The following is a 25,285-nucleotide window of genomic DNA, read 5'->3' on the forward strand; positions in this document are numbered from 1 at the left end:
TACCTAATATTGTGGTCACTGCATTGGCATTCAATGTCCAATAATAATAAAAAAATAAAGCCATCTTCTTGATGCATGTGGAGAGCAAAGGGAATTAAAGAGGATGGAGGAGAAGGTGGGAGGCTGAATAATGCCCGCTTCCCTCCTTCTTTTCCTCCCCCCATCCTCTCGCACACACACCGAAGTAGAGATGCAAAAATAACAGCAGAGACAGAAAAGAAGATATTTTGTAAAGCAGACAAGTTCCCTGTCACCCCGCCTCCTGCGTGGACGAAGCCGCCCGCAGGCCCCTTTTGTCCCACGCAGGCATGAATACAAAGTGGATGTAATGGAGAGAAAAGGGAAAATTGGCATTGTCGGGGCTCGTCCTTAAATGGAAAGAACATTGTACTCTGTTCGTGGGTGTGGGTGTGTTTCTGGGTTTTGGTTCATTTTATGCGTACATTAATACAATATCTTTCTTTTACATTATAATAATTGAAAGAAAAACTAAGCAGTAAAGATAAAATAATGATTGCATTTAATACAGTCTGATTTAAAATAATATACTGTATGCAATGTAGTTGCAATTGAAAATTCATAAATGTTAAGTGTTTTCTCAGTTTTATTTCATCCTTGATTGTATATAATTATTAACAAATTATAAATCTAATAATAATAATATATCAATATTACTGTTGATAAATGACAGTATTTCTCAATCACAAAACCCTATTGTCTGAACCAGATGCTGTGTCCTCAACCCTTAAGCACTTTTCACCAAGCTAGACAAAATTTGATTTCACCCACTGAAACACATTTTGCACTCTGATGCACTTGTCGCATAATGCTAAGCACAAGTGGCAAAAGGTAAATTCACTTTAAGCACAGGTATCTCAACATAAACTCAGCAACTCATCTCGCATTTGTGGCTAATGATGAGAAGAAACCAATTTCAGACAGTTCAGGCAGGCCTTGTTGAAGTTTCACGAGAGACAATCGGAGAGACAGAGGCAGAGTACGAGGAGGTGTGTGTGTGTATGAGAGAGAGAGAGACAACAAAAGAGAAAGAGAGAGAGTGCATGTGTGTGTGAGCGTGATTGGGAGAAAGCAAGAATGAGAGTGTGTATGTCACTGACCTGCACGACAGGCCACAAATCCCAATCAAATCAATGTTCCTCAGCCACAAAAAAAACACACCACTCACAGTCCACAATATTCTACACACCTACAGCACAATGAGCTGTAATATCATATTCGTTGCATAAATTTTGTTGTTTTAGTTTAGTTTGCAGTACAACTACAATGTTTCTAAAAATATAATCATTTTAAAAGTCCATCTCACACAGCTAAAATTATAATATATAGTACATAGAAACCGCTCTCAAATAATAAACATATGGTAAAACATAACATTTGAGTATTATGAGCTCTGGAAATGCAGAGTGTGTTTATTTTATAAAACAAAAAAGGTAGCACTAACTAGATGGATGCAAAAGCATAAATTAATCTTGGATCAACTTAAAGTGTCCAATAGTGTCTGGTCCGCACATTCAAAACAAACACCGGGCTAAATTTAGCATCCCATTCATCATGCTCTGGGGTTTAAAAAAAGAAGGTGTGGGTGTAAAAAGGGGGGTCAGGGAGCTTTAACTCTGTGACAAAGCCTCATTTGCAGGTCAATGCGATGGCACACTCTCCTCTCCTCTCTGTGCAGCTCGCCTTTGTTGGCGCTTGCCTGCGCCCATGCCAGATGGTCATGGAAAATGCTAATTCCTCGGCCCTATTTGCCTCCTTTCTGCATTTAATTGCACACTGCCCCGCTAATTGTGTGCTGCCGAGGGGAGGAGGAGGATGTCATTTAAAAAAAATTTTGCTCTAAAATGACAGTTGTTTTTGTTTTTGCAGCATGAATTGGATTCACTTTGGTGTAAGGTTACTGCATTGAAAGGATTTGCAAGCCTTTCACAATAGGATGTGGATAGACTTCTGATTTTTCATTATATATATTTGTGTATATAGGGGGGGGGGAAATTGGGTATGTGTGTGTGTAGGGGGGGGGGGGGGTTAAAATCATTATCAAGTGTTTATAAATCAGATATAAAAAGTCTACACACCCCTGTTCAAATGTCAGGTTTTTGTGGTATAAAGAAAAATGACACCAAGATAATTTTTAAAGAGTTTTCCACCATTAATGTTACCCAACCTGTACAACTTGATTGAAAAAAATATATATCTTTTCAAGAGGGGGAGTAAAAATAAACCTAGATAATGTGGTTGCACAAGTGTGCACACCCTCGTATCACTGGGCTGTGGCCATGTTCAGATTTACGTTCCAACGTGTTAAATGGGGGTCAGCACACACCTGCTGCCATTTCAAGTGCCTCTTATTAATGCCAAATAAATTTCAGCTGTTCTCATAGGCTTTTCATCTCTTTTTTACCTTTTGCAGAAGCCTGAAGGTTTTGTGCTAGCGCTGATTGCTATTTCAAACAGTTCTTATTTCACTCCACCTTGTCTAAGGCCACGGCTCCAGCTGAAGAAAAACAGCCCCATTGTATGATGCTGTCATCATCAGGCTTCACTGTAGCTGTGTTTTTCTTTTGGTGATGAGCAGTGTTGTGATTGCACCAAACATACTGAGTATATCAGACCTTAAGCCAAGCTCCTAAACACATGTAAGAAGATGTATGAGCAAAAACATGTCAAAAAGCCTACTAGAACAACTTAACTTTGGGGGGGGGGGTATTCAGAGGCCCTCTAAATGGTAGCAGATGTGTGCTGACTCCAATTTAACAAGAGTTTGAATGTGAATGGTTAATTTGGAACACAACCACATCCCACTAATAAGAGGGTGTGCACACTTGTGCAACCACAATATTTCAGTTCTTTATTTTTACTTATTCTCTTGAAAATATTTTTAAAAATTCAAGCTCGGTATCAAACTAATGTATTATTATTAGTGGCAGATGTAGATGTTGCCCACTACCCCCCACCACACACACACACACACTTTTTATGGATGGTTGGAATTGTTTTTGCACTTGTGACTCTGTGAACGATACCATCGCAGAAATGTCGCAGTAAGTTAACATATCCAACAAAAACATGCCAATGTGAAATGTCTGCGTTGCGTTCAAAGGTCATACGGGACACGACGCACGAGGGCCTCATGAGAGTGATTCCCCCCGCGCCCCCATCTGCAGCTGCTTGTGTCATTATATTCCATTGACGGCTTGTTAGTGAGGCCCGCACATAAACTGTCATCTCCTGCCTTTGTGTCCATCAAAGTAGCCCAAATTGAGTTATAACAGCCACTTCCTGTACAGCGCTCATATTAGGATGTATGGAAAATAATGGGATGTTGGCAAAAGACATTTAATCAGATAGATAAATAGATGGATAGATAGATGGAGAGATAGATATACTGCATCATTGGCAGGAGCAATCACAATGTATTTATTATATTTTATATAGTTGCACAGATGAAGAGGGAAAAAAATGGAAGGTAACCCCCTTTAACTTGGAGGCGGGGTACCCGAGACCCCGAATGTGTCCTGTCTCCAGCACAGAGGGGACTTCATTAAAGTAACACATGAACAGCTGTTGTCTTTAACATGTAAACTATTGAGATTTTTAAAAGTCCACTCAATGACGCCCGCGGCTCCCCGCAGGCATATGGGCGTTAATTAGCTGGATATAGCCATAGATTAATTATAATATTTTTTTCGGCCATTGGTATCAATAGAGCTGCCAGACAAAGTGTCTTTTGTTCTCTGATGCAGGACATTCTGTGGCTGACTGAATGGGTCTTGGCTATGTCTACATGGATTTGCCATATGGCAACAAAAAGCAAAGAAAGGAGCCCGAGAGCGCTTTGTGTTGGAAATCAGAACAAGCCCCGGCGGCTTATTGCCGCATAGAGCCGACAAAGTCACTCTTGCCATCAAAAGTCTCCATTTTTATCATGTCACACAGTCAAAGCCATTGGAGCAATCGCACAATGCTGTGGATAATTATCATGATGTGGTCGGGCATGCGCAATTTGCAATCCTTAGGGTGGAAATATGGCAATAAAATCCACTTAGAAGATGGCGTGGTCCAGCTAAGGTCCAATGCAATTTTTTTCCGAGATGAGTCACACTGTATTTCAAAAACAAAAATTCCCATGAGGAAATATTGGAATTTTAGAAAAAGAATCCCTTCCAGCAAACTCTCACCATCTTTATTAACTGTACTTGAAATCACCTGAGAGAGGTGCATCTGTATGAGTGCTACTGTTTCTGTTAGCAACTGAGTTCAAATGGGCTTGAACGTCAACTCTAACTCAACTTTAACCTATTTATGTAAATACGGAATGTGTTAGACCAATATATTTTTTATGGCCGATATCAATATCGATTAATAGTCAAGGAGGGCGATATTTGCTATAAAATGGAAAATATTGGTGTCAAATTTTTTAATACAAACTCCAACTCTTTGTTAAAATGCCTATAACATTTATCAAACAGCTTTTCAGATTTGCAAAAGTTATTTTTTTTTTTCTTACACGAGACGTCTTTGTTTTAAAATACTAACAAAAAGTGCAGAGAGCTCCTAAACTCAGCAGTAAGTTAAAACTTAAGTAACCCCTTAAATCTTTCTGCAGTAAATGTTTTCCAAAATTTAAATCCAACTGAAATGTTAATCTCTTACTCATCTTTGCTTTAAATTCAAACAAAAAAGTGCAGGGAATTTCTAGAGTCAGCAGCATCTCTTGAAAATGTAAATGAATAGTTCCCTGAAGTTTTAAATTGATCAGCCATCTGATTTGTTTTTTTTTTTAAGACTGATGTCGATATGCATCAAAATTACAAATATTGCTGCAGATAATTGAAAATCGGTCCATCCCTATTATGTATGTTTGGATACAGAATTTACAACATGCTAATTACATTAAAAAAAAAGGCCACCAGCATTTAAAAACTGACAAATTGAAGCTGCTGCGTCGTGCTCAACCCGGATTGACGCATCGCTGCGCCCGCCGTGCGTTTGGTTTCTTTCAATTTTGTGTAAACTTGCAAGTATGACCTGCTGAATGCTGTGTGTCAATAGAAGAAGACAATTACAAAGACTTGAGGTTTTTCTCTTTCCAGCTCTGGCAGGTGGCCTCCACGCCCAGTGTACCCACAGTGGAATAAACAGCATGTGTGTGTGTGTAAGTGGGTCTTTTGGGGGGCTCGTTGAGTGCGGCTGCATGTGGGGATGGGGGGGTGAGTCTCCGTTGTGGACAATGCGGGGATCCAAAGGCAGCTGCTGCTTCTATAGAAGGCCAAAGGGCCTTTAAATCCCAGCCTATATCCCGCAGCTGCCATGTGCTGCTCAAGTCTCAATACACCACCCCCTTAAAAAAAAATAAAAAAATACACACATAACATACACTCACCCCCACTCTTACAAGGTATAAAAAGGCTGCAGCTGAGCCCCACAGTGGATGGAGAGTCGTCCAGTCATAAATAGGGAAGAAAAGTAACCACAAATGCAAAAGGTTATTTAAAAAAAAAAAACATTTATTCATCTTTTTTTTGTTTTTGTTTGTTTTGCTCATGAGGGCACTTGCATGGAGAACAAACATGTTTAAAAATGGCTCAGAGACACAAAGGCAACTATAGTGTACGCTACAAGCTACATGATTGCAAATACACCGCCATTAAAAAAATAAGTAAATAAAATAAACATACACCGTAAGGCTAAATCAAGAATTCACTTAACATGTACAAAAGAAACATAAATAAATTATAAGTTAAAATGGTCTTAAAAATATACATTTACAGGAGAGAATAAAACCCAACAACAGATTATTCATTTACAGGCTGATGTCTCAATAAAGCTGTACACTTTTGGCCAGTGTAGACAATTTAAAGTCTCTCCCCCCCCCCTTAAGGATTGCACAGATGTTAAAACACTGTTAACACGGTCAAGTGGCAGCAACAATGAATGCTACATTTGTACTGGATTTATAAAATAAAAACAATTTAAAAAACACGGCCACACCTTCCCCACCCCGAGAGCCCGGCCGGTTCAGTCCTGAGAGGCCGACGGAGGAGGTCCGGAGTCCGGCCAGCGACGCTCCACAGGACCGGGGGGGAAGGAGGCCAGCCGGCTATGGTCCACCCACTACTTTCTTTCCTTCCTCCGTGTGTTCCTCAAACATACCCACACTAGTAGTAGTGCAAAAATCCACCTAGAGAGGAAAAAAAATTGGCGAAAATTTGAGTGTTCCTGAAAGAACAAAATGGAGAAATACAACAAGCGATACGACGAGCGTCCTCCTCGCCAGGAAGCAAGAGCAACAAAAGGGGCGTCACCTTATTTTCCCGCCACGGCGTGTGACGTTTTCACCCCGCCCTCCCTTTCACGATCACCCCTCCCCCACCCAATTCGCTTTTTGGGGGGGGGGGGCTGTTAAATCCTTTCAAAATAATGCAAAAAAATATTTTTTTTTAAAAATGGAATCCCAATCATAAAGAAAAAAGGAAATCATATGAGTCAAAGCATCAAGAAATAACCGGAACACGACTCATGATAGTAAAGAGCAAGTTTGGAAAACAGAACAGAAGAAATTACCTGATGGAATCGCCCCTAAATACAACCGAATTATGTGATGATAATTTTTCAAATAAAGCTCAATTTAATAGCCTTAACATGACTCATGTAAATAACAATAATAAATAAAAACATATAGCAGAAAGCGCCCTAACATGTCCCAGAATTTGTAAATTGAGATTTTTCAAGATAAAACAGAAGATCCGATTAAACGGCCTTAAACGACTACTGTAATACTAATAAAGTAAATGTGATTTTTTTTTTATGGTTGGATTTATGCCAAATAGCAATGAACTTCAAAATAATATGGAAAAATCTCAATTAAATAGCCCGAATGTGATTTTAACAACTAAAACGACCGAATGAAATAATCGCAACACAATTCAGGCTGGTAAATAGCAGTGTAACTCAAAGTTAAATAGACAAGATCAGATAGAACTGCCTATGCGCAACCTGTAGCAATAAATCAACGCAGTACAAATGGAATATAATATTTAGAATTATGAGTAAACAATGGGTGTTGGAATGGTTTGTAATTGTACCTTCAACGGATCCTCTTCCTGGGGGTTTGCTCCATGGGAATGGGAGACTTGGAGTGTTGGCTCAGCTCCACACACTTTCTCTCCGCGGCCCTCTTTCGCTTCACGAAGAAATCTAAACGCGACAAAGCAGAAGATTAGGAATTGAAGCTGCCCCCACTATATGGATGCTGGGTCCGCCGCCGTACCAGTGATGTGCGTGTTGCTGTCCGCGGGGGCGGTCGTCCTCTTCCGCCCGCCACACGGGGCCTTTCTGCGGGCCAGCCCCCAGGAGTTGAGCTTGTCCGCGCGATTCTCCTGGTTGAGCTCCACCGTCGCTCCGTCGCTCCCCTCGGGCGCGGCCAGACGCTCCAGCGCGTCCGGGTGCTGCTTGACGGACGTCGCGGGCACGCGGGGCTGGGATGAGCCCTGGTAGAACGCCGGGGTGTTATCCGAGGAGACCTCCACCCACTCGTAGTCTCCATCCAGGGGGGTGTTGGCCTCAAAATTAAAGTTCCACCGCTGCCGGTCGCGCTCGGAAATCTCCCGCAGCTTGACGCTCATTTCCAGGCTCAGCTCGTCGTGGTCCACCGGTCCGAAGAGGTTCCGACAGACGCTGGTGCGCTTGTGGAGGGGGAAGGTCCTCCGGGCCACCAGCCGCTCCATGGCGATGCTCGATAACTGGGCGTGAGACATGTCCCCCATTAAGCCACACAACAACAACAAAAACAAGATTTGACAAGATTTCCAATGCGGATCCCTCGCGCGCGCGCGCGTGTGTGTGTGCGTGTGCGTGTGTGTGTTCCACGCTGCGCACTTGCGTTTAAATGTACCGTGCTAGTAAAAGTCAAGAGTATATAACCTCCAGTCAAGCCGTCAGTCAGAGCGCACACCTCGGACGACGTCGTGATTGGCTGCTACAAGTCCAACCCCCTCCCCCCCCAAAACACACGCACACACATACGTACACGCACACAACCCCCACTCTGTCTTTACGCACAGTGTTTCCCAATCTTTCCTGATACAAGGCACACACGTTACATACAAAGAAATCTCACTACACACCATTAAATAAAATGTTTAAAAAATAATAATAAAGTGGACACAGGTTAACAAATGGAAGCGCGTTAGATTGTTCTGCCTATCGCTTTCAGTCATACGTATGGCTTGACAGGAGCAAAGATTCAATACAGGGAAGCAAAATTGGAAATTTCCAATGGGAATTGATGGAATTTACAAAAGTTTTAGCTTATAAATATAGTTGGTGGAAATATATTTGAGCATAATTCTGAATAAAACGACCAAATTTCATGCAAGTATTTCCTGAAACCTTTAGCAAAAATGCAGAGAGAAGCTTGTTTTTTTTTTTTTTTTTTTTTTCTATTAATCTGAATTGTTTGAGTGAGAGATACATTTTTGTAGCATATATAGTTCTTGGACCAATTAAGTGAAATTGGCACAGGTGATCTTTCATGAAATGATAACAACTGAAAATGCATGTACTTTTTCAGATTAGATGGAGATATTTCAAAAGCCACAAATTGGTGTTTTTTTAGGCTGCCAGTAGACACAAATCATTCTCGGAGCCAACATCATCTAACAATTCTCTTGGGGGGGAAAAAAAAAAAAAAAAAAAAAGCTCTGAATGGGGAGGATCTTGCGTCTTCGAATTTGTTGCGTCATCGTTGTTTATGCTCCCTGGTTAACTTTCCTCCATGTCACGGCTGCCCCTGTCGTTTTCTGACTTTATAAGACTCCAAAATTTCTATCAAACAATCAATGAAGGTCCACTCAATGAGTCAATCAATCAATAAATCAATCAACCAATCAATCAATCAAAGTCAATAAATCAATAAATCAATCAGTCAATAAATCAACCGTGGTTTAGTCTCTCAAAGTAAGGAAGGTGTGTTTTCAAATGTAGCGAGTAAAAGTGAAAAGTCGTAACCAAGTAACACAGATGTACCAAAATCTACTTCAATGCAGTAACGAAGTGTTTGTGTTACATTACTTTCAATTCCTGACAGCACAGCGCTATAAGCTCATTCATCTAATTCATTTACCTTCTTATTTTACCCACTGGTTGATCAGATTTATTTAAAAACTACTAGTTATTTCCTCCCCCCCCCCCCCCCCCCCCCCCCCCCCTTCAAATCAATTATGACCCACAGGAGAGCACAACAATAGAAAACAACACAACCTCCCCTCCAGGCTTCACTCCACTCCTGCAACGTCAGACGTCATCGTCTCTCTTTTTTTCTTCTTGACACACACGTATCTGCTGTGTTTTTAGTGAGCCTTCTCGTCACACCTTTTTCCTGCTATGAAGTGATTTATTGCAGCAATTAAAATGAATAATAATAAGAATTTTAAAACATCAGACCACGCTATTGTAAAGTTGTGTAACTTGTCAATTACACAAACAAATGTTAGTGGTATATAGAGACAAGTCCCCTATATGATTTAATACAGATCAGAATGAAAACACATGTTTATGCATTTCAATACCAAATACAGTTTCATAAATCGCTCTCTTACAAACGTCTTTCTATTAGATGGTGGACACACAGCGCCCCCTAAAGGTAAAAAAGTTCAACTTTAGGGAAACCATATGAAATATTAAATGTGGTATTTAAAACTAGCTAGACATGATTTCTAGTCCTGCATGTTTAATACATTGAAATTCACATTTAATGTAACGTAACAATTTGATTGAAAAATGTCATGGTTTGCCTTTAGTGTGCAAACAGGTAAACATCTCAGAATTACACTCGTGAAGCTGTAATGATCCTATTTAACAAATTCAATGTGTATAAACAAGCAAAACCAAATGATGCAATGAACCAAAACGCCCTATAGATGATAAAATCTTATTTTTTTAAATTAATTATTTCTTGATCATGTTGACGAGATCAAATCAAAGTCATTTAAAAAGATGAATAGGATGATTGGCTGCCACACCCCACTGCAGAAATGTGCCGCAACAGTAGATTCATGTATGGTGCCACAACGACATCTAGTGTCAAACCGGTGCAGTGAATGGAAACTATTCATCCATCCATTTTCTGAGCTGCTTATCCTCACTAGGGTCGCGGGCATGCTGGAGCCTATCCCAGCTGTCATCGGGCAGGAGGCGGGGTACACCCTAAACTGGTTGCCAGCCAATCGCAGGGCACATACAAACAAACAACATTCGAACTCACATTCACACCTACGGGCAATTTAGAGTCCCCAATTAATGCATGTTTTTGGGATGTGGGAGGAAACCGGAGTGCTCGGAGAAAACCCACGCAGGCACGGGGAGAACATGCAAACTCCACACAGGCGGGGCCGGGGATTGAACCGTGGTCCTCAGAACTGTGAGGCTGACGCTCTAACCAGTCGGTCACCGTGCCGCCTGAATGGAAACTAGTTTAAAAAAAAAAGGAAAAGAAAAACTGCTGAAGACGATGACTTGCAAATGAAACACAATAATAAATAATGATAGTTAAAAAACAATAAACATTTTGACACTACATTTCTGATGTTCTCCTTGACTGATTTATGAAGCGCTAACGTATACCATTACAATCAAAAACACAAAACATACACCAGTTACATTAAAATAACATTGTTAAATAAACATATTTTGTAAATGTATTGCATGAGGCTTTCTTTAACAAACTCCAGTCTAAAATTCAATCAACTTTATTTACACACTTAAGGTCGAGGCAGAGACAAATAAAATACAATAAAATAATAATAATAATATAAAACTAACAACATACAAATACACAGATACACCCAGAGAACCATAAAAATAAATATTCATTAAAAAGCAATATACAAGAGGACATTGTGCCAATGTCTCCAGATCTCAGACCGGAGGATTAGGATTTCAATCATGAATCCATCAGATACATGTATATATTGGATTTCTTTGAGCAGACTGTCTGTTTGAATTGACTCTTGCACTTATAAACATTTCATTTAGAGCAAGCTATCAAACTCAAGGCCCGGGGGCCAGATCCGGCCCACCTCATCACTTTATGTGGCCACTAAAGCAATTAAAGTGTGTCTGTTTCTTGCAAAAATTGTCTCAACTTTTAACAAATATTAGTTTTTATTAGGTTTTCTGTCACTGATGGTGTAATGGTACACTCGCCTGACTTTGGTGCGGGCAGCGTGGGTTCAATTCCCACTCAGTGACGGTGTGAATGTGGGTGCGAATGGTTGTCCGTGTCTATATGTGCCCTGCGACTGACTGGCAACCAGTTCAGGGTGTAGTCCGCCTTTCGCCCAAAGTCTGCTGGGATAGGCTCCAGCGCCCCGCGACCTTAACCAGGATAAGCGGTGTTGAAAATGGATGGATGGATTAGGTTTTCTCCGGGCACTCTGGTTTCCTCCCACATCCCAAAAACATGCATTAATTGGAGACTCTAAATTGCCCGTAGGTGTGACTGTGAGTGCGAATGGTTGTTTGTTTGTATGTGCCCTGCGATTGGCTGGCAACCAGTTCAGGGTGTAGTCCGCCTTTCGCCCAAAGTCTGCTGGGATAGGCTCCAGCGCCCCGTGACCTTAACCAGGATAAGCGGTGTTGAAAATGGATGGATGGATTAGGTTTTCTACGGGCACTCTGGTTTCCTCCCACATCCCAAAAACATGCATTAATTGGAGACTCTAAATTGCCCGTAGGTGTGACTGTGAGTGCGAATGGTTGTTTGTTTGTATGTGCCCTGCGATTGGCTGGCAACCAGTTCAGGGTGTACCCCGCCTCTTGCCCGATGACAGCTGGGATAGGCTCCAGCACACCCGCGACCCTAGTGCGGAAAAGCGGCTAAGAAAATGGATAGTTTTTATTAGTTTTAATATAGTTTTACACCAAATCCTTCCTTAACATAAAGTGAATTATAGTTGTGTACTTAATATTTATGTGGCACAATTTTCCATGACTTCTAATTTCAAATTAAATTTGTTAAAAGTATATGTAACAATTAATTTCTGGGGGAGTTGTGTATATGGAATAATGTGTTGATTTTTTTCAGCTGTCTGTCTGTCTGTCTCTCTGTTTAAAAGCTTACATGAATTACAATAAACTGTATCACCCCCACCAACTAGACTAACCCACCTGTGCTTTCTACTTAAAGATAACATACACTAAAGGTCAAACCAGTAATTTTAGGCATTTTCAAGGTTAAGTCTCAAATAAACACTCTGAAAAGCCTGTGCAATTTTTTTTGTATTACGCCCCCCCGCCCCCCAAACACACACATCCACCACTGACCTAAACCAACTGTGTCTTTTGATGTCAAAGGCTACAGCAACACCGCAAGGACTTTTGGCAGCAGGACGGATGGTCATTTGATCCCGGTAAAACTACATGCGGGATTTTAAACTTTGATACGCCCAGCTAAAGCAGTTTCCTCAATGAGTTAGCTTCTGTTTCCCCAGTTAATGACCCACTTTGCCAAATTATATATGAGTGGGTCTGTAAGAAAATATATCTTTGTGTGAACAATGAGCTCTGGATCCTTGTCGTTGTAGGCAGGATAAAATTAACCGGGGTGGGGGGGCAAAACAAAACACCAGGAAGTAAAGCAGATTTAACTTTTGAAATAAATTTTAAAAATATATTTCCGCTTTTATTTTTTTTTCACCTTTCAATGCAGTTGAAGCGTATGCAATAATGTAACTACTTGTGAGTTAATTATTTCATCTCAAAGAATTTTACTAAACCTTTAAAGCAATACCAGTGTTTGCAAAAAGCTTTTATATTATCAAACCTTTAAATTTATGTTACACCTGTCCTTTTAAAGCAATAGCGAAGCATGCAAGCATTTTATTCTATTTATCAAATATAAGTTACTCTTGTCCTGGGATAAATAGCCACCCTTTGAAGTGATGAGAATGCATGCTAACATTTTTATTTCATTTATTAAACATGTTAATTTTATTTTGTTAAACATCTTACTCCTGTGATAAACTGTCACCCTTTAAAGGAATGGATATGCAGGAAAACACTTTTATTTTATTTATTAAATATAATTACATCACTCCTGTGATAAAAATTAAAACAATTGATATGCATGCAAACATTTTCTATTGTATTTATAAAATATGAGATACTCCTCCGTGATAAATATTGTCGCTTATAACCAATGAGAATGAATGGAATCATATTATATTTACTAAATGCTGTATATGTTACTCGTGATAAATATTCACAATTGAAAGCAATGCATGAAATCTATTCATTTTATTATTTCTTGAATCTTTGAATATACTTATTACTCCTGTGATAAATATTAACACTTATGGTATTTATTGTAATTATCTTATTTTTTATTATATCTTTTTTTTAAATTTAATTTATGAAGCTGTATATGGTGTGTGTCTAAAAGTACTTAAAAATACAATAAATTGGGAAATGTCCTGCAAAAATAATCTAAATTAATTTCTGTTTCTATTAGGTATTTGGACTTACTGTAATTGCTTTTTCCTCTGTTGTCTTTTCCAGTTTGGGGGGAATAATGGGATCTGTTATTTTGTGCTGTGGACCAGGCAGGCTAACAATACATCAAAGGTATATTCATTGTTTGGAGACAATAAGTGCGAAATGTGTTGCCTTTGCACTAATTGATGAAGTTGTTGTTTGAGGATACTGTTTTATATTGTATGTAGTCAATCATGACAATCAGACAGTTCCCAGACAGACCCTGGAAGCCTTGGGCTACTCCTACTGTTAGTTTATTTCTTAATTACAAAGCCTCACTACAGTTTATGATCCATTACGGCTCTCAGGCCTCAAAGAATAGCCCTGAGCTGAGGATATCACACATACACTTAATGCCCTTCAATTTATTCACAGGGATTATACCAGACATGGGCATTATACGGCCCACGGGAAAAATCCAGCCCCTCCAGTGTGTGACCGGAACATGCAAAGTTTTTATGAAGTTAAGAAAAAGTTAAGACTTTTTGGCCAAATTTGAGAAAAATGAGAAGCTCGTCGAAGGATGTCCAAAACGTTTGACCCAAGTCATATGGTTTAAAGGCAATGGTACCAAATACCAATAAAATGTAAACTTCTGACTTACAAGAAAATAATAAAATATTTTCTAACAGCAAAAAATCCTCCTCTCATTATTCTGACCCAAGTCTGCAGATCTCAGAGCCCTACTGGGTTTATATTCCATACACATAAACCATTCAGTGATTTATAGACCAGTATCAGAACTATTCTATAGCTAACTGGGAGCCAGTGTAAAGATTTTAGAATTGGTGTAATATGCTGCAATCTCTTTGTTCTGGTCAGAACCTGATCTGCAGCTGTTTAATGCTCTTTTCTGAGAGTGCCGTCAGAAGACCATTATAATAGTCAAGTTTACTGGAGATAAAAGCATGGATGAGCTTCTCCTGGTCTGCTTAGAACCTGCAACCCTTCACTCGGGATTTGTTTTTCAGTCTGTAGAAGGCTTCAGTGATTGATTTGATATGACTGCTGAAAGTCAGATCGGAATCCATCAGCACACAAAGGTTTCAAACTTAGTCTTTGGTTTTTCAAAAGAGTGACTAGATATTTACTCACAGCAATCCTCTTTTCTTTACTCCCAAAAACAATTTCCAAGGACATTTGGTTCATCCAGTTATTTATTTGTTTCAGACAGTGACACAAAACACTTTATTCTTCTGGGAATTATTTCTTTACTCCAAACCATGTACCCTGGTTCATCTACAGTATCTATGCCCGTGACTCATAGAACAATACAAAGGCAGAACAATTAAATGCTCTTCCAGTGAAAGCCAGTTAACCCTTGTATCCATTTTCTGTGACATTTTTCTTTGGTGGTGTGCAGTGTGAATTTTTTTTTTTTATGATGTAAAATGATGTGCCAGGCCAACTAGGCCTACTGTATAATGTAAAGAGCTAGGAGAGAAAAAATAAATACATAAATAAATGTGTCAATAATTATTTAGCTATTTCTTGATTGTATTATTATTATTTATTTATTTTATTATTTCGCTACTTATTACTATCTGCGTAGTATGAAGGGAAAGGTGTAATAATCGGCACATATTCCGGGAAAAGAGGGTGGCGCTATTGAATTAGAAAAACAGGATAACAGCTGACAGTAAACAAACCGTAGAAGAAGAAACCGATTCCCTGCGCATGCGCAAAATCGTCTCCAGCGCAAAGGCGCCGCTTGTGGCGGTCTCCTTGGCTCGACTGGAGCGTTCCATCAACATCTAAACAATGATAACGCTGCTTGAGTTGCTGAAAAGTTGCTGAAAATGACTTGACGTGGCCGTACTTCGGATTGTCGCGTCAAACTATGTAATACTCGAAGGACATTTTCCGACTCTAATCCGCTTTGGACGTCTTTGTTTGTCCGGGATGAGAAGCGCCAGTGCTGAGCCTCTCACGCCGATTTAAGTAGCAGACAGACAGTGGCGCTGAATCCTTCAGCATGAAGAAATTATTCAGCTTCTCCAAGAAGAAACAGTCGCCGTGCCGTACGCCTGACCGAGGCAACGCGCTCACTGCTGGCTACGACGTGAAAGAAAAGGACCTGGGCAAGTTTCACAAGGCTGCCTGGCGGGGAGATGTGGCCAAGCTGGAGCACCTCGTCAAAAGCAACGATGTCAACCAGGCTGACAAGCACAACAGGTCAGTGTGGGATTGTCCCATTTTTACAGTGATTACTTTGTTCAACTGAACTTCTACTGAAGATGGGCAATTGAAGGGTAATGTGTTGTCCTACAGGCTCCAAAGTCAGGGTTTTATAAACTGTGGGTCAGGACCCAATATGGGTTACTGGTTCATTTTTATTGGTTCAGGGTTGAATAATAATGAAAAAAATAAAATGTGGCTTCAGAACTGTGATTTTATTTTTGTATTTTTTATATGAATTATTTATGTAATTATTTTAATATTTTTAGCAAATAAAAAAAATGGCTTGGCTCAGCAAGAGTTGAGAAACACTTGACTAGACACGCAAGGGCTCTTGTTTGTAGTAAGAAATTGATGTCTTCTGTGATCTGTAGATGCAAATTTTGTAAATTGACTTTGTGATAGTTCGTTTAAATATTTGACTAAATCGGCATCCGGGGGTGGGGAAACTTTTTAAATTTGGTCTGAAAAGGTTCAGGCAAGCCTCATCTAAATAAGCAAATGTAATGTAATCAAAACCTTGAGGTAATACTAACAATATGTTAAATTTTAAACCATTTTTGGTGCTATTAAAAGAGATATGCTTTTTTCATTTATTATTTAAATTAGCTACACTCGTTTACATAAGTCAGAGGCAGAACAGCACGCTCACAGATGCATTTTCAAAAATAGGCAGATAACAAAAGATTTTCTTGTTTTATTTTTTTAGTTTCACACTTGATGTGGTAGGCAATCCAAAGACCAAACTATTTGTATATAAGCCATTAAAATGACAATTTTCCATACTAAATCCTCTTATAATATAGCTGCATCAGTACTATCCAGTATTGCATGTACTGTAAATCCAAATTATAAACATTGGTATTCAAGATTTTCTCTTTTCTCTTACAGAACAGCCCTTCACCTCGCTTGTGCCAGTGGAAATGCTGAGGTTGTGAGATTTCTCGTGGAGAAAAAAGCTAAACTCAGTTTATGTGACAATCAAAATAGGTTCGCCTTAATGAAGGTAAGCCTGGACACACTTGGACTCATTAACATTTTGATGACCATCAATGGTTTTCATGAACCACGTCGATGCGCCTTCAATTTATCAGGCAGTACAAGGTCACCATGATCTGTGTGCTAAGATTCTACTGGAAAACCATGCTGATCCCAACCAGGTCGACACAGAGGGAAACACAGCTTTACATTTGGCCTCAAGCATCCCGGCAATCTCCACTGTTGTCACCCTGGTGGATCATGACGCTGACATCAACACACAGAATAAGGTGATTTTCATTATCACGGTACCGTTGAAGAAACACGGCTAGAAATACCAAAAGTAAACACACATGCTAATGTTAGCATAGCTCTGGATGCTGAAACACTGTGCTCCACAATCTCCATTCGCACTCCGGTTTCTTGCTGCTCGCAGTGTCCTCATGGATAAAACTAATCTCCTTACTGTAATTACTTCTCAAAATGTTGAAGTAATTACAGTTGTTGTTGTTGTCCCAAATTTGTTAGTGTCTTGTCACGAATGTTATGTTCAATGTCACATGGTTTCCTGCTGTGTTTTTTTTTTAAAGTGGAAAATTTAGATTAATCATATCCAGGGAAGATTTTCTGTTTTTGTATCCCCTCTTACTCAAGGTTCAGTGTCTTTTGCCTTCAAATATGTTCTCCAGCATGTCTAGGCTGTAATTAATCTGTATTTTACACTTTAATTTTTAGGAAGGCATTTCACCACTGTCTGTGGCAGTTCAAGAGGACCACATAGAAGTGGTCGAGTATCTCTTGAAGAAAGGTGCTGATGTCAATGTTTTGGACCGAGATCAAAGGTCTGTACCAAATAATGACTGGGAGTGTACCATATTTAAATCCTCTTAACATACCAGTGTTACAGTGTAGCTTCTTTTGTGCGTGGTCTCGAATCAAACTTACAGGTCGCCATTAATGATAGCTGGCGGGAATGGGCACATCGGCATGGTACGAATGCTCCTGCAGTTTCACGCAGATATTACTCTGAAGGATAACAAAGGAAAATCAGCTGAGGACTATGCAGCCATCGAAGGGCATCATCCGTAAGTTTCTGTTTGGACCAGTCAAGAACTGACCTGAAATGACAGGAGCAGTCGTGTATTCTGTAATGAAGCATCTGCTTATGTGAAATCAGAGGTTACAACATGTTGACAGTGTCAGTGTCATGACTGTCTTGCAGCTGTGCCATCCTCATTACTGAGCACCATGCCCAAAGGAACCAGGCGGCCTCTCTGTCTCATCCAGGTCCAAGTAAAAATAAATCAAAATCCGAGATGGGCAACACATCCCGAGCCCTTGAAACTGGCATCTCTGTGGGAAGACCAGCCACCGACAAAGATGGTGAATAGTTTATACTTCATACAAGATCATGAATACGAAACAACCTAGTTCACACCAGGCGGTACAGTTCAGTTCTGGTGTGTAGATTGGATGGAAATACCGTGACATCTTAAGTGTCACACTGTGACAATTGTCTTTAAGGTGCCTTTAAGATGTTTAAAAATATAATTATTATTATGACTATAAATATCACAACAATTTTGATACCATTCAAAAAAAGGAAGCTTAAAAAATTGCATACTAAACTAAAATCTACTCCTTGGTAGAACCTGTACTTTAGAGTTTGTGTATTTGTTAAATAGGTTTCCATCTGTCTTGGTTCAAACATTTTAAGAGGTTCCATTGCATTGTTTCAGATTTTGAGGATAATTCTCAAGCGGAGTCACTAAGCCAGTAAGCTTATATTTCTTTTCAATACATGAAAACTACACGTGTCAGTGACTGTCCAGCTTCTAACTCTTGTTCTCTGCAATTTAAGGATGTCAAAAAAAGGTGGCACTGATGAATGGGCTTCATCTGAGGATGACTGTGAGTCACTTACCGCTGAAAAGGTTGGTCGAGTCAACTTGAACTCTATTCAAAATTTCATTGAGTTATGTTTTTAGCAGCCTCTGATTGCGTGTAACTTCCTGTCTACTTTTTGAAGATGTTTTCCCCCCCTGCTTTCTTTCAGACCCCACAAAAAATGAATCTTAGGAAAATGCTTGAATCTAAAAGAGGAAAAGGTACTTGACACCTATTTTGTCCCTTGCATTACTCCAATAGCTTATTTTGTGTGGATGGTAATTGTTCTTATAACGCTCATAGCCTTTGCAGTGCTTGACAAATCCATGAGTGCTTCAGAGTCTGACAGTGACAATAGTACCCCGAGAGTCGCGTCCAGTAAATCCCCAAAGCCCTCAGTAGAACCCTCACCTGTTCCTTTCCTTCCCAAAGCCTCCCAGATGATCTCTACCCCTCTCCCAATCTACTCAAAGGTAACATATTTCTGTTTATTCTTCTGTCGCTTTCCGTTGACACCGTTCCTCTCCTTTTCTTTCTCCTCTAACTACTTAAAACAAGCAGAGAGTCAGTCGGAACCTGCGAAGAGCAAACGTGGTCTGATAGATCAGCTGTCAGGAAGTCAGTCAAGTTTAGAATCTCAAGCCCAGAGCTCGGAAGGTGAGGGCTCTGAGGAAGAATATGAAGAAGAAGAAGAAGAAGAGGAGGAGGAGGATGAAGATAATGAGGAAAGCGAAGAGATAGACGATGATGATGATGATGAAGAGGAGGAGGATGAGAGTGTCGCTGACTCTTGTTTTGCCCCTGTTCAGTCAAACACTTCTTCTTCGGAAGACGCACAAAAATCTTCCCCTCTGGAAGTCGATGTTGATACTGGAAAAACTCAAAACAAACAGAGTTCTGATCGCATTCCCAGTAACGATGATGTGGTTGAACCTCCGGAGAGTTATTCAGAAGCATCTGGAAAATCATGTTCTCAGATGCTGCGGTCGTTGGATGTGGACCAGGATTTGGTCGTGTCAGCCATTAGAGTGGAATCCAAATATTCCGATGAGGATGACGAATTAATGTTGGCACCGGGTCAAAAGATCATTTCAAACCTCATCAAGAGGCTTGGTGCACAAAAGGCAAATGAGGTTGAGATAGAAGAATTGGAAAAGATGCATGATGATGATGACAAACGAAAGACCCTTCAGGACGATCCCCAAACACGTCAAAAAAATATGCTGGAAGAAGGAAAAAATAGAGACAGTGAACCCGACACTGAATGTGGTGGTTCAAAAAAAGAAAAACCCAGATCATCATGGGGCTCCTCCATGGAGAGCACAGACAATGACGGCTATAAGGAAAAGGACATCATTAACAAAACCCCCAGTCCAAAAGGTGACAAACCTGCATCACCAATAGACAGCAGCTCACTGCCAAAAACAACCAATGATGAACAAATAGCCCTTGACAAAATGTCTCCAACTTGCTCTCCTCCGTCCAAAAACAGACTGTCTACAGCAGAATCCGACTGGGATTCTCCATCTGAAAAAGACGAGGGACCAGTTGCCGGAAGAAATGCAAATGTGGCGTCAGAGGAAGAGTTGGGTGGACGCTCTCTGGCATCCAATGATAACGTCAGGCCTAAAACCCTCAATGAAAACACTACCAGAAACCGAATCCAACCATCCAAACACTCAGGGGGCCAACCAGCTGATGATGAAAACGAGCTGTCAGAAAAAGGGAAGGATTGTGTGCCTCTTGATAATCCTTCCAGCCCAGCTAGTTGGCTGCATTCCATAGCTCGAAATTCATCAGACAAAATGGTAGATGAAGAAGAGACTCGCTCAAAACTTGCAAAGGCGTGCGTCAAGTTCATCACCGATGGTGGTCGTACATCTCCGCAAGGCGGGGCTACCAATCCTCACACAGAAGAGTCCTTAAACAAACTCAACAAAGAAAAGATGACCGATCTTACGTCCAACAAAATTGACGTCGCTGGTGGTCTCTCAGACACAAGTGTTTTTTCAGAACCGTTGCCTCACACTGACATTGACGATGTTGATTTGGACTCATCCGATGAGGTAGGGAGCGGAATGCATCCTGAGGATAGACACACTAAAGTTGTCACCGTGCAGGTACAACTAGTTTGTGTAGTAGGTATTAGTATGTCTATGTTTAGTCTATCAACAAAGTAGCTTGTACCTTGGGATTTTCTGGTTTTTTTGGGTGGACCCATTTTTCTGCTTTACTCTCACAGTTCAATCCCACAGATGAAAATAAGAGAATATTTTTACACAGAAAGAGGAAGACGAGAATGATGCTAGTGAAGAGGACCCAGACAGTGATGATGTTGATGACAACGATGAGGACCGAGGGGAGGAGGAGGAAGAGGAAGAAGAAGAAGAGGAGGAGGACGTGGACATCTCAGATGATCAACTTGAAGGAAGCAGAGGCCTCCTGGATGGTGCAGCAGATCATGTTGCGGAAAAAAGAGATCTTTCTAAAGATATGAAAATTGGTAAGAAAAGTTCAGGTATCCCTTATGATATGGTCAGTGAGTGACAGTATTTCTTTACATAGTGGCCTCTTCTCTAATAGATGCCATGCCTCGATCAAATGCCGGGTACGTTGCCCATTTTTAAAATTAACACCTCAACTCAAATAACGTGCTCATTTTTCCTTGTGGTAAATTGAAATACAGCGGTGCCTTGACTTCCGAGTTTAAAGCAATTAGTTCCCTGACCACTTGATAAAAACATGCAGTAATAATATTTAAATAATTAAACTGAGTTTGTGCATAATGATTTCATCATGCCTTCGTTGTGCGAGTGCTTCTGGTGTGTGCACAGTGGCCACCAGCGGGCAGTTTAATGCAGGCTCACGAAGGGAACGGTCACAAAAGCAAGTAAGCTCAGTTGCTGCCTTGTTTGTGTTTAAATATCCGCTGCTTGAAGGGTTATAACATCATTATCGAGCCTACTGTAGTTTCATTAGCCCGTCTATGGCGTTTTGCATTGTGCCTTTGTATTAATCTAGCGGACTTTCATCAGACAGTTATGTGATTTAGTTAAATACACAACGTAATTCTCTTTGTTTTATGTTTAGTATGACAGTTAACTTCAACTGGGACGGGGAATAAACAGCTTGTAAGTATTTGGCCTCTTTTTTAAAGAATTGGTCGCAACTCGAGACAAAAAAAAGTAATCCGAGCGGCGGCTCGTATCTCGTAAAGCATGGAAATAGGCTCACTCGAAAATGTCAAGGGATCACTGTAATAGGTTCTGTACCTCTACTGCGATATCTCACACCAACAGGTGTCACCCTTAACAAATGGTGGTGTCAGTCCCTTCGTAGAAAAGAATTTTTTTAAATTAGCACAATTACTCTATTATAATCAAATTCTAATACCATAAGACGAAATATATTATAAATTGTCTTGTAATATCCATGCAGTTTTTTTTAATTTTTTTATTATTATTATTGCGCTTGCCCTACAGGAAGCCAGAGCCTATTCCAGCCAATCAGACTCACATTCGCTATTTATAGGCAATTCAGAGTCTCATTGCCTTCCTGTTACCTTTGTTAGGTTTATAATGAGACCTGCTATGTTGTATGGTTTGGAGATGGTAGGTGACCAGAAGACAGGAGACAGAGCTGGGAGGTGGCAGAGTTGATGTTGCTGAGATTCTCTTTGGGCGTGACGAGGATGGAAATGATCAGGAATGAGCTCATCAGAGGGACAGCGCAGACTGGAAAGTTTGGAGGCGAAGCTAGAGAGGCCAGATTGAGATGGTTTGGACACGTGTAGAGGAGGGAAACTGGATTTATCGGTACAAGGATGCTGGAAATGGAGCCACCAGGTAGGAGGCAAAGAGGAAGACCAAAGAGAAGATTTATGGGTATTCTGATGGAATAGCTGGAGTTTTAGCAGAAGATGCAGAGGACAGGGACAGACATGTATGTTAGGTTTAACATGCATGTTTTTAGAATGTGGAAAGAAGCATATGCTGCCCATATTGTAATATTTATTGCAAATGTTGACCTATTTGCAAAAAATAATAAAAAAGGTAGATTATTTTACATTAGGCAAACATACAAATAACAATCAATTGTACAACAATTGTACAATAAATTTTTTTATTGTCTTACCTCTTATAAATGCCTGGTATGTGCTGTTAAGTAAAGCCACTATTTTGGGTAACGGTTCATATGATCTCCTTTTGCCAGTTAACATGATATGATACATTGGCTACATACTGCAAGTCAAGTTTTCAACTGACATTACTTTTCCTCTCCGACTTTAATGAATGCGGTTCTTTTGAAAATCTCAGATGTTTATTCCGAGGTGGGTCTCGAGAAGGAAGAGCAAGAGCCCGGGTCTTGGGTTTCTGAGGTATCTCAAATGAGCGCGTTGTTTCAAATGTTGCTTCAGAGATTTTTGTGCACTGTAAATACTCATTTATTACTTAATCACTAGCATGAAGACTGCAGTTTGCCACGTGAAGATAAACAAAGCGCAGAAGCACAGAATATGTCTGGAGAGAAGATGGAAGAAGGTAAGCCATGTTATTTAATTTTTGTATTTATTTTTATTTTTTTCATTTTATAATGTAGAAAAAAACTGTTGCATTTTTCCTGTAGACTTGTTATATAGTCCCTCATTTTTACGAGGGGCACGAGGTGGGTGGAGGCCCGAACCTTGGTGGAGTAGAGGCAGACTAAGAGGCAGCCTGGGAGTTGGTAGGAAAGATGAATGGTCACTGTGCTCATTTTGAGCAGCTGCATGTTATCTGTGCACGATATCTCACCATCTACTCATCAACACTTTTCATAGAATGCATGCAGCATACATTTTTATCTCAGCCTGGTTAATGGATGCCATTCTTGTTCTTCAAACCATTACACTGTTTAATAGTTTTCCAAAGGAGAAAATACAGTGCAGAATTGATCAGATCTTGAATTGTCAGTTGTCATTCCGAAGTTAGTGTCCAATAATTGAAAAGTACATGTGATTCTGAATTTTTGGCACTCGAGCACGATCACAAAAAAAACCATGGGATCTAAATGCTTTGAAAGTTTCCCAATCAGATATTTTCATTAATTGTGATCTCATGTGCATGGAAATGTTTTTTATTTTTATTTTATCAGTCTTGTTTAGTCATCCAACATTATGCAAGTACATGTTTTGTCTTTTTAACCATATTATTTTAGCTGATCTGATCAAGCAAGCGCTTCATATTTTACACTCTCACTTCATTCAGCTTGACACAGAAAAATTAGGATACTTTTTCTGATACTGCGCGACTGAAAAATAATGACTACATTTTTGGCTAAGGGCAAGCTGGACAGGCCAGCAGACCAGCGCAAGGTTATTTGGGCTAAATGAAACACGGTACAAATACAAACTGAAAAGGTTTTGTCTTGATCGCCAGGCCTTGGTGCCGTTGGTCCTGTTGCTGAAAATAAAGACAGTGCGGATACCAGAGGTGTTCAGAAAGGGGACCCTACACAAAGGGAGGTAAGCTCAGCACCAGATTGACATTATATGTGTGTATATATATATATATATATGTAATAGTAAAGGGGGTTTTCATCCCACTAGAGTGAGAAAAACAAATGGGGACTGCTTTTGAGCAAATGTGAAGGAAAAGGCAAGGAAAAAACAGGTCAGTAAGTTGATAAAGCTGAGACTATTACTTTTTATTGTGTTTTAAAATATACATAATCTTAGTTTGCTTCTTTGACAGATTTGATGGAAGAACTTGGTTTGGGAGATTTTGACTATGCTGAAGGTCAGAATGAATTAATATGAATGCTATACATCAAATTGTTTATAATTTAAGTTTTAGTCGATAATGCCATCTTTAAGTGCCACCTTGCTCTCATTTTCCTTTTACAGATGCATCAGACTGGGATACATCTAGCAATGCTAGTAAGAAAAGCCTGCCGGGATGCACAGAGACCTCTCCTGCACCTGAGGAATTCCAACAATCCTCCAGAAAGGAGAAGCAGGTCGATGTGTCTCCAAAAACGCCCGTTGCTCCTCCGAGGAAAATCTGCACGGACGAGCAACAGGTCGCAGCTCCTCATCCCCAGCCTCGTTCCAAGAAGACGGTGCCTCAAGAATGTGACAGTAAGAACTTTACTCTTTTTCTACTTGCCATTCAAACTACATTGACTTGATGCTCTTTCATTTGTATGTTCTCCTTCAGTATCTGATTGGGACCAAGAAAATTTAACTGACAATAAGCAGCTTCAGGAAGCGGTCAGAGAAGGTTAAAAGACTCACTGATCATTTCCTTATAGTCTACATGTGTGCACATGTTCTCTGTGTAAAGACTGCCTCTCTTTAGGGTCCCCTGAAGTTTCAACAATGGCAGAGGGCATAAAAAGTAATTTGCAACCAGACAAACAGCAAGAAGAGGTGAGAAATAACCAGCTGATGACATCAATGACACGGAATCCCATTTTAATTCATCTCAACATCACACATGCCTCCCCACCCATGGAGAGAAATAGTTCAGATGGAAGATTGAAAATAAAATATACAGTTGGCTTGACAAATCACATAAATGGGTGTTATTATGAAGATGAGATAAAGTGATGGACAAAAATGGAAGAAAATATGTTTGTTAGTCTCCCTTTTGGAGTTATAGCTTCCACTCCATTTTGGCAAATTACACATCTGCTCAATTGCTGTATG

At 40.1% G+C, this 25,285-nt stretch overlaps 2 protein-coding genes across 2 annotated transcripts in view; one reads left to right on the forward strand and one right to left on the reverse strand.

Moving 5' to 3' along the window:
- Positions 1-5,507: 5,507 nt before the first annotated feature.
- Positions 5,508-7,937, reverse strand: cdkn1cb (cyclin dependent kinase inhibitor 1Cb). Its single transcript, XM_061774165.1, has 3 exons — positions 7,292-7,937; positions 7,107-7,218; positions 5,508-6,202 (listed from the first exon to the last, which is right to left on the reverse strand). Exons 1-2 carry the CDS (start codon positions 7,785-7,787, stop codon positions 7,109-7,111), a joined length of 606 nt encoding a protein of 201 aa, XP_061630149.1. The 5' UTR covers positions 7,788-7,937; the 3' UTR covers positions 5,508-6,202; positions 7,107-7,108.
- Positions 7,938-15,234: 7,297 nt separating this feature from the next.
- Positions 15,235-25,285, forward strand: part of LOC133478012 (ankyrin repeat domain-containing protein 26-like) — a 29,653-nt gene continuing 19,602 nt past the window's right edge. The window contains exons 1-20 of the mRNA XM_061773499.1: positions 15,235-15,729; positions 16,624-16,738; positions 16,827-17,000; positions 17,446-17,552; positions 17,658-17,795; positions 17,933-18,093; positions 18,450-18,486; positions 18,572-18,644; positions 18,740-18,818; positions 19,156-20,717; positions 20,881-21,100; positions 22,914-22,975; positions 23,060-23,138; positions 23,224-23,322; positions 24,015-24,100; positions 24,185-24,248; positions 24,330-24,374; positions 24,482-24,715; positions 24,795-24,857; positions 24,936-25,006. Coding sequence (XP_061629483.1) covers positions 15,530-15,729; positions 16,624-16,738; positions 16,827-17,000; positions 17,446-17,552; positions 17,658-17,795; positions 17,933-18,093; positions 18,450-18,486; positions 18,572-18,644; positions 18,740-18,818; positions 19,156-20,717; positions 20,881-21,100; positions 22,914-22,975; positions 23,060-23,138; positions 23,224-23,322; positions 24,015-24,100; positions 24,185-24,248; positions 24,330-24,374; positions 24,482-24,715; positions 24,795-24,857; positions 24,936-25,006 — 3,669 coding nt within the window. The 5' untranslated portion in view covers positions 15,235-15,529. The remainder of the gene's footprint in view (positions 15,730-16,623; positions 16,739-16,826; positions 17,001-17,445; positions 17,553-17,657; positions 17,796-17,932; positions 18,094-18,449; positions 18,487-18,571; positions 18,645-18,739; positions 18,819-19,155; positions 20,718-20,880; positions 21,101-22,913; positions 22,976-23,059; positions 23,139-23,223; positions 23,323-24,014; positions 24,101-24,184; positions 24,249-24,329; positions 24,375-24,481; positions 24,716-24,794; positions 24,858-24,935; positions 25,007-25,285) is intronic.

Source organism: Phyllopteryx taeniolatus, chromosome 5 (assembly GCF_024500385.1).
Source record: "Phyllopteryx taeniolatus isolate TA_2022b chromosome 5, UOR_Ptae_1.2, whole genome shotgun sequence".
NCBI classification, from domain to species: domain Eukaryota; kingdom Metazoa; phylum Chordata; class Actinopteri; order Syngnathiformes; family Syngnathidae; genus Phyllopteryx; species Phyllopteryx taeniolatus.

Coding starts and splice junctions, on each gene's coding strand:
- cdkn1cb (XM_061774165.1), bottom strand. CDS start 7,787: ATGGGGGACATGTCTCACGCCCAGTTATCGAGCATCGCCATGGAGCGG. Junction 7,219..7,291: donor CAGCAACACGCACATCACTG/GTACGGCGGCGG, acceptor TGTCGCGTTTAG/ATTTCTTCGTGAAGCGAAAG.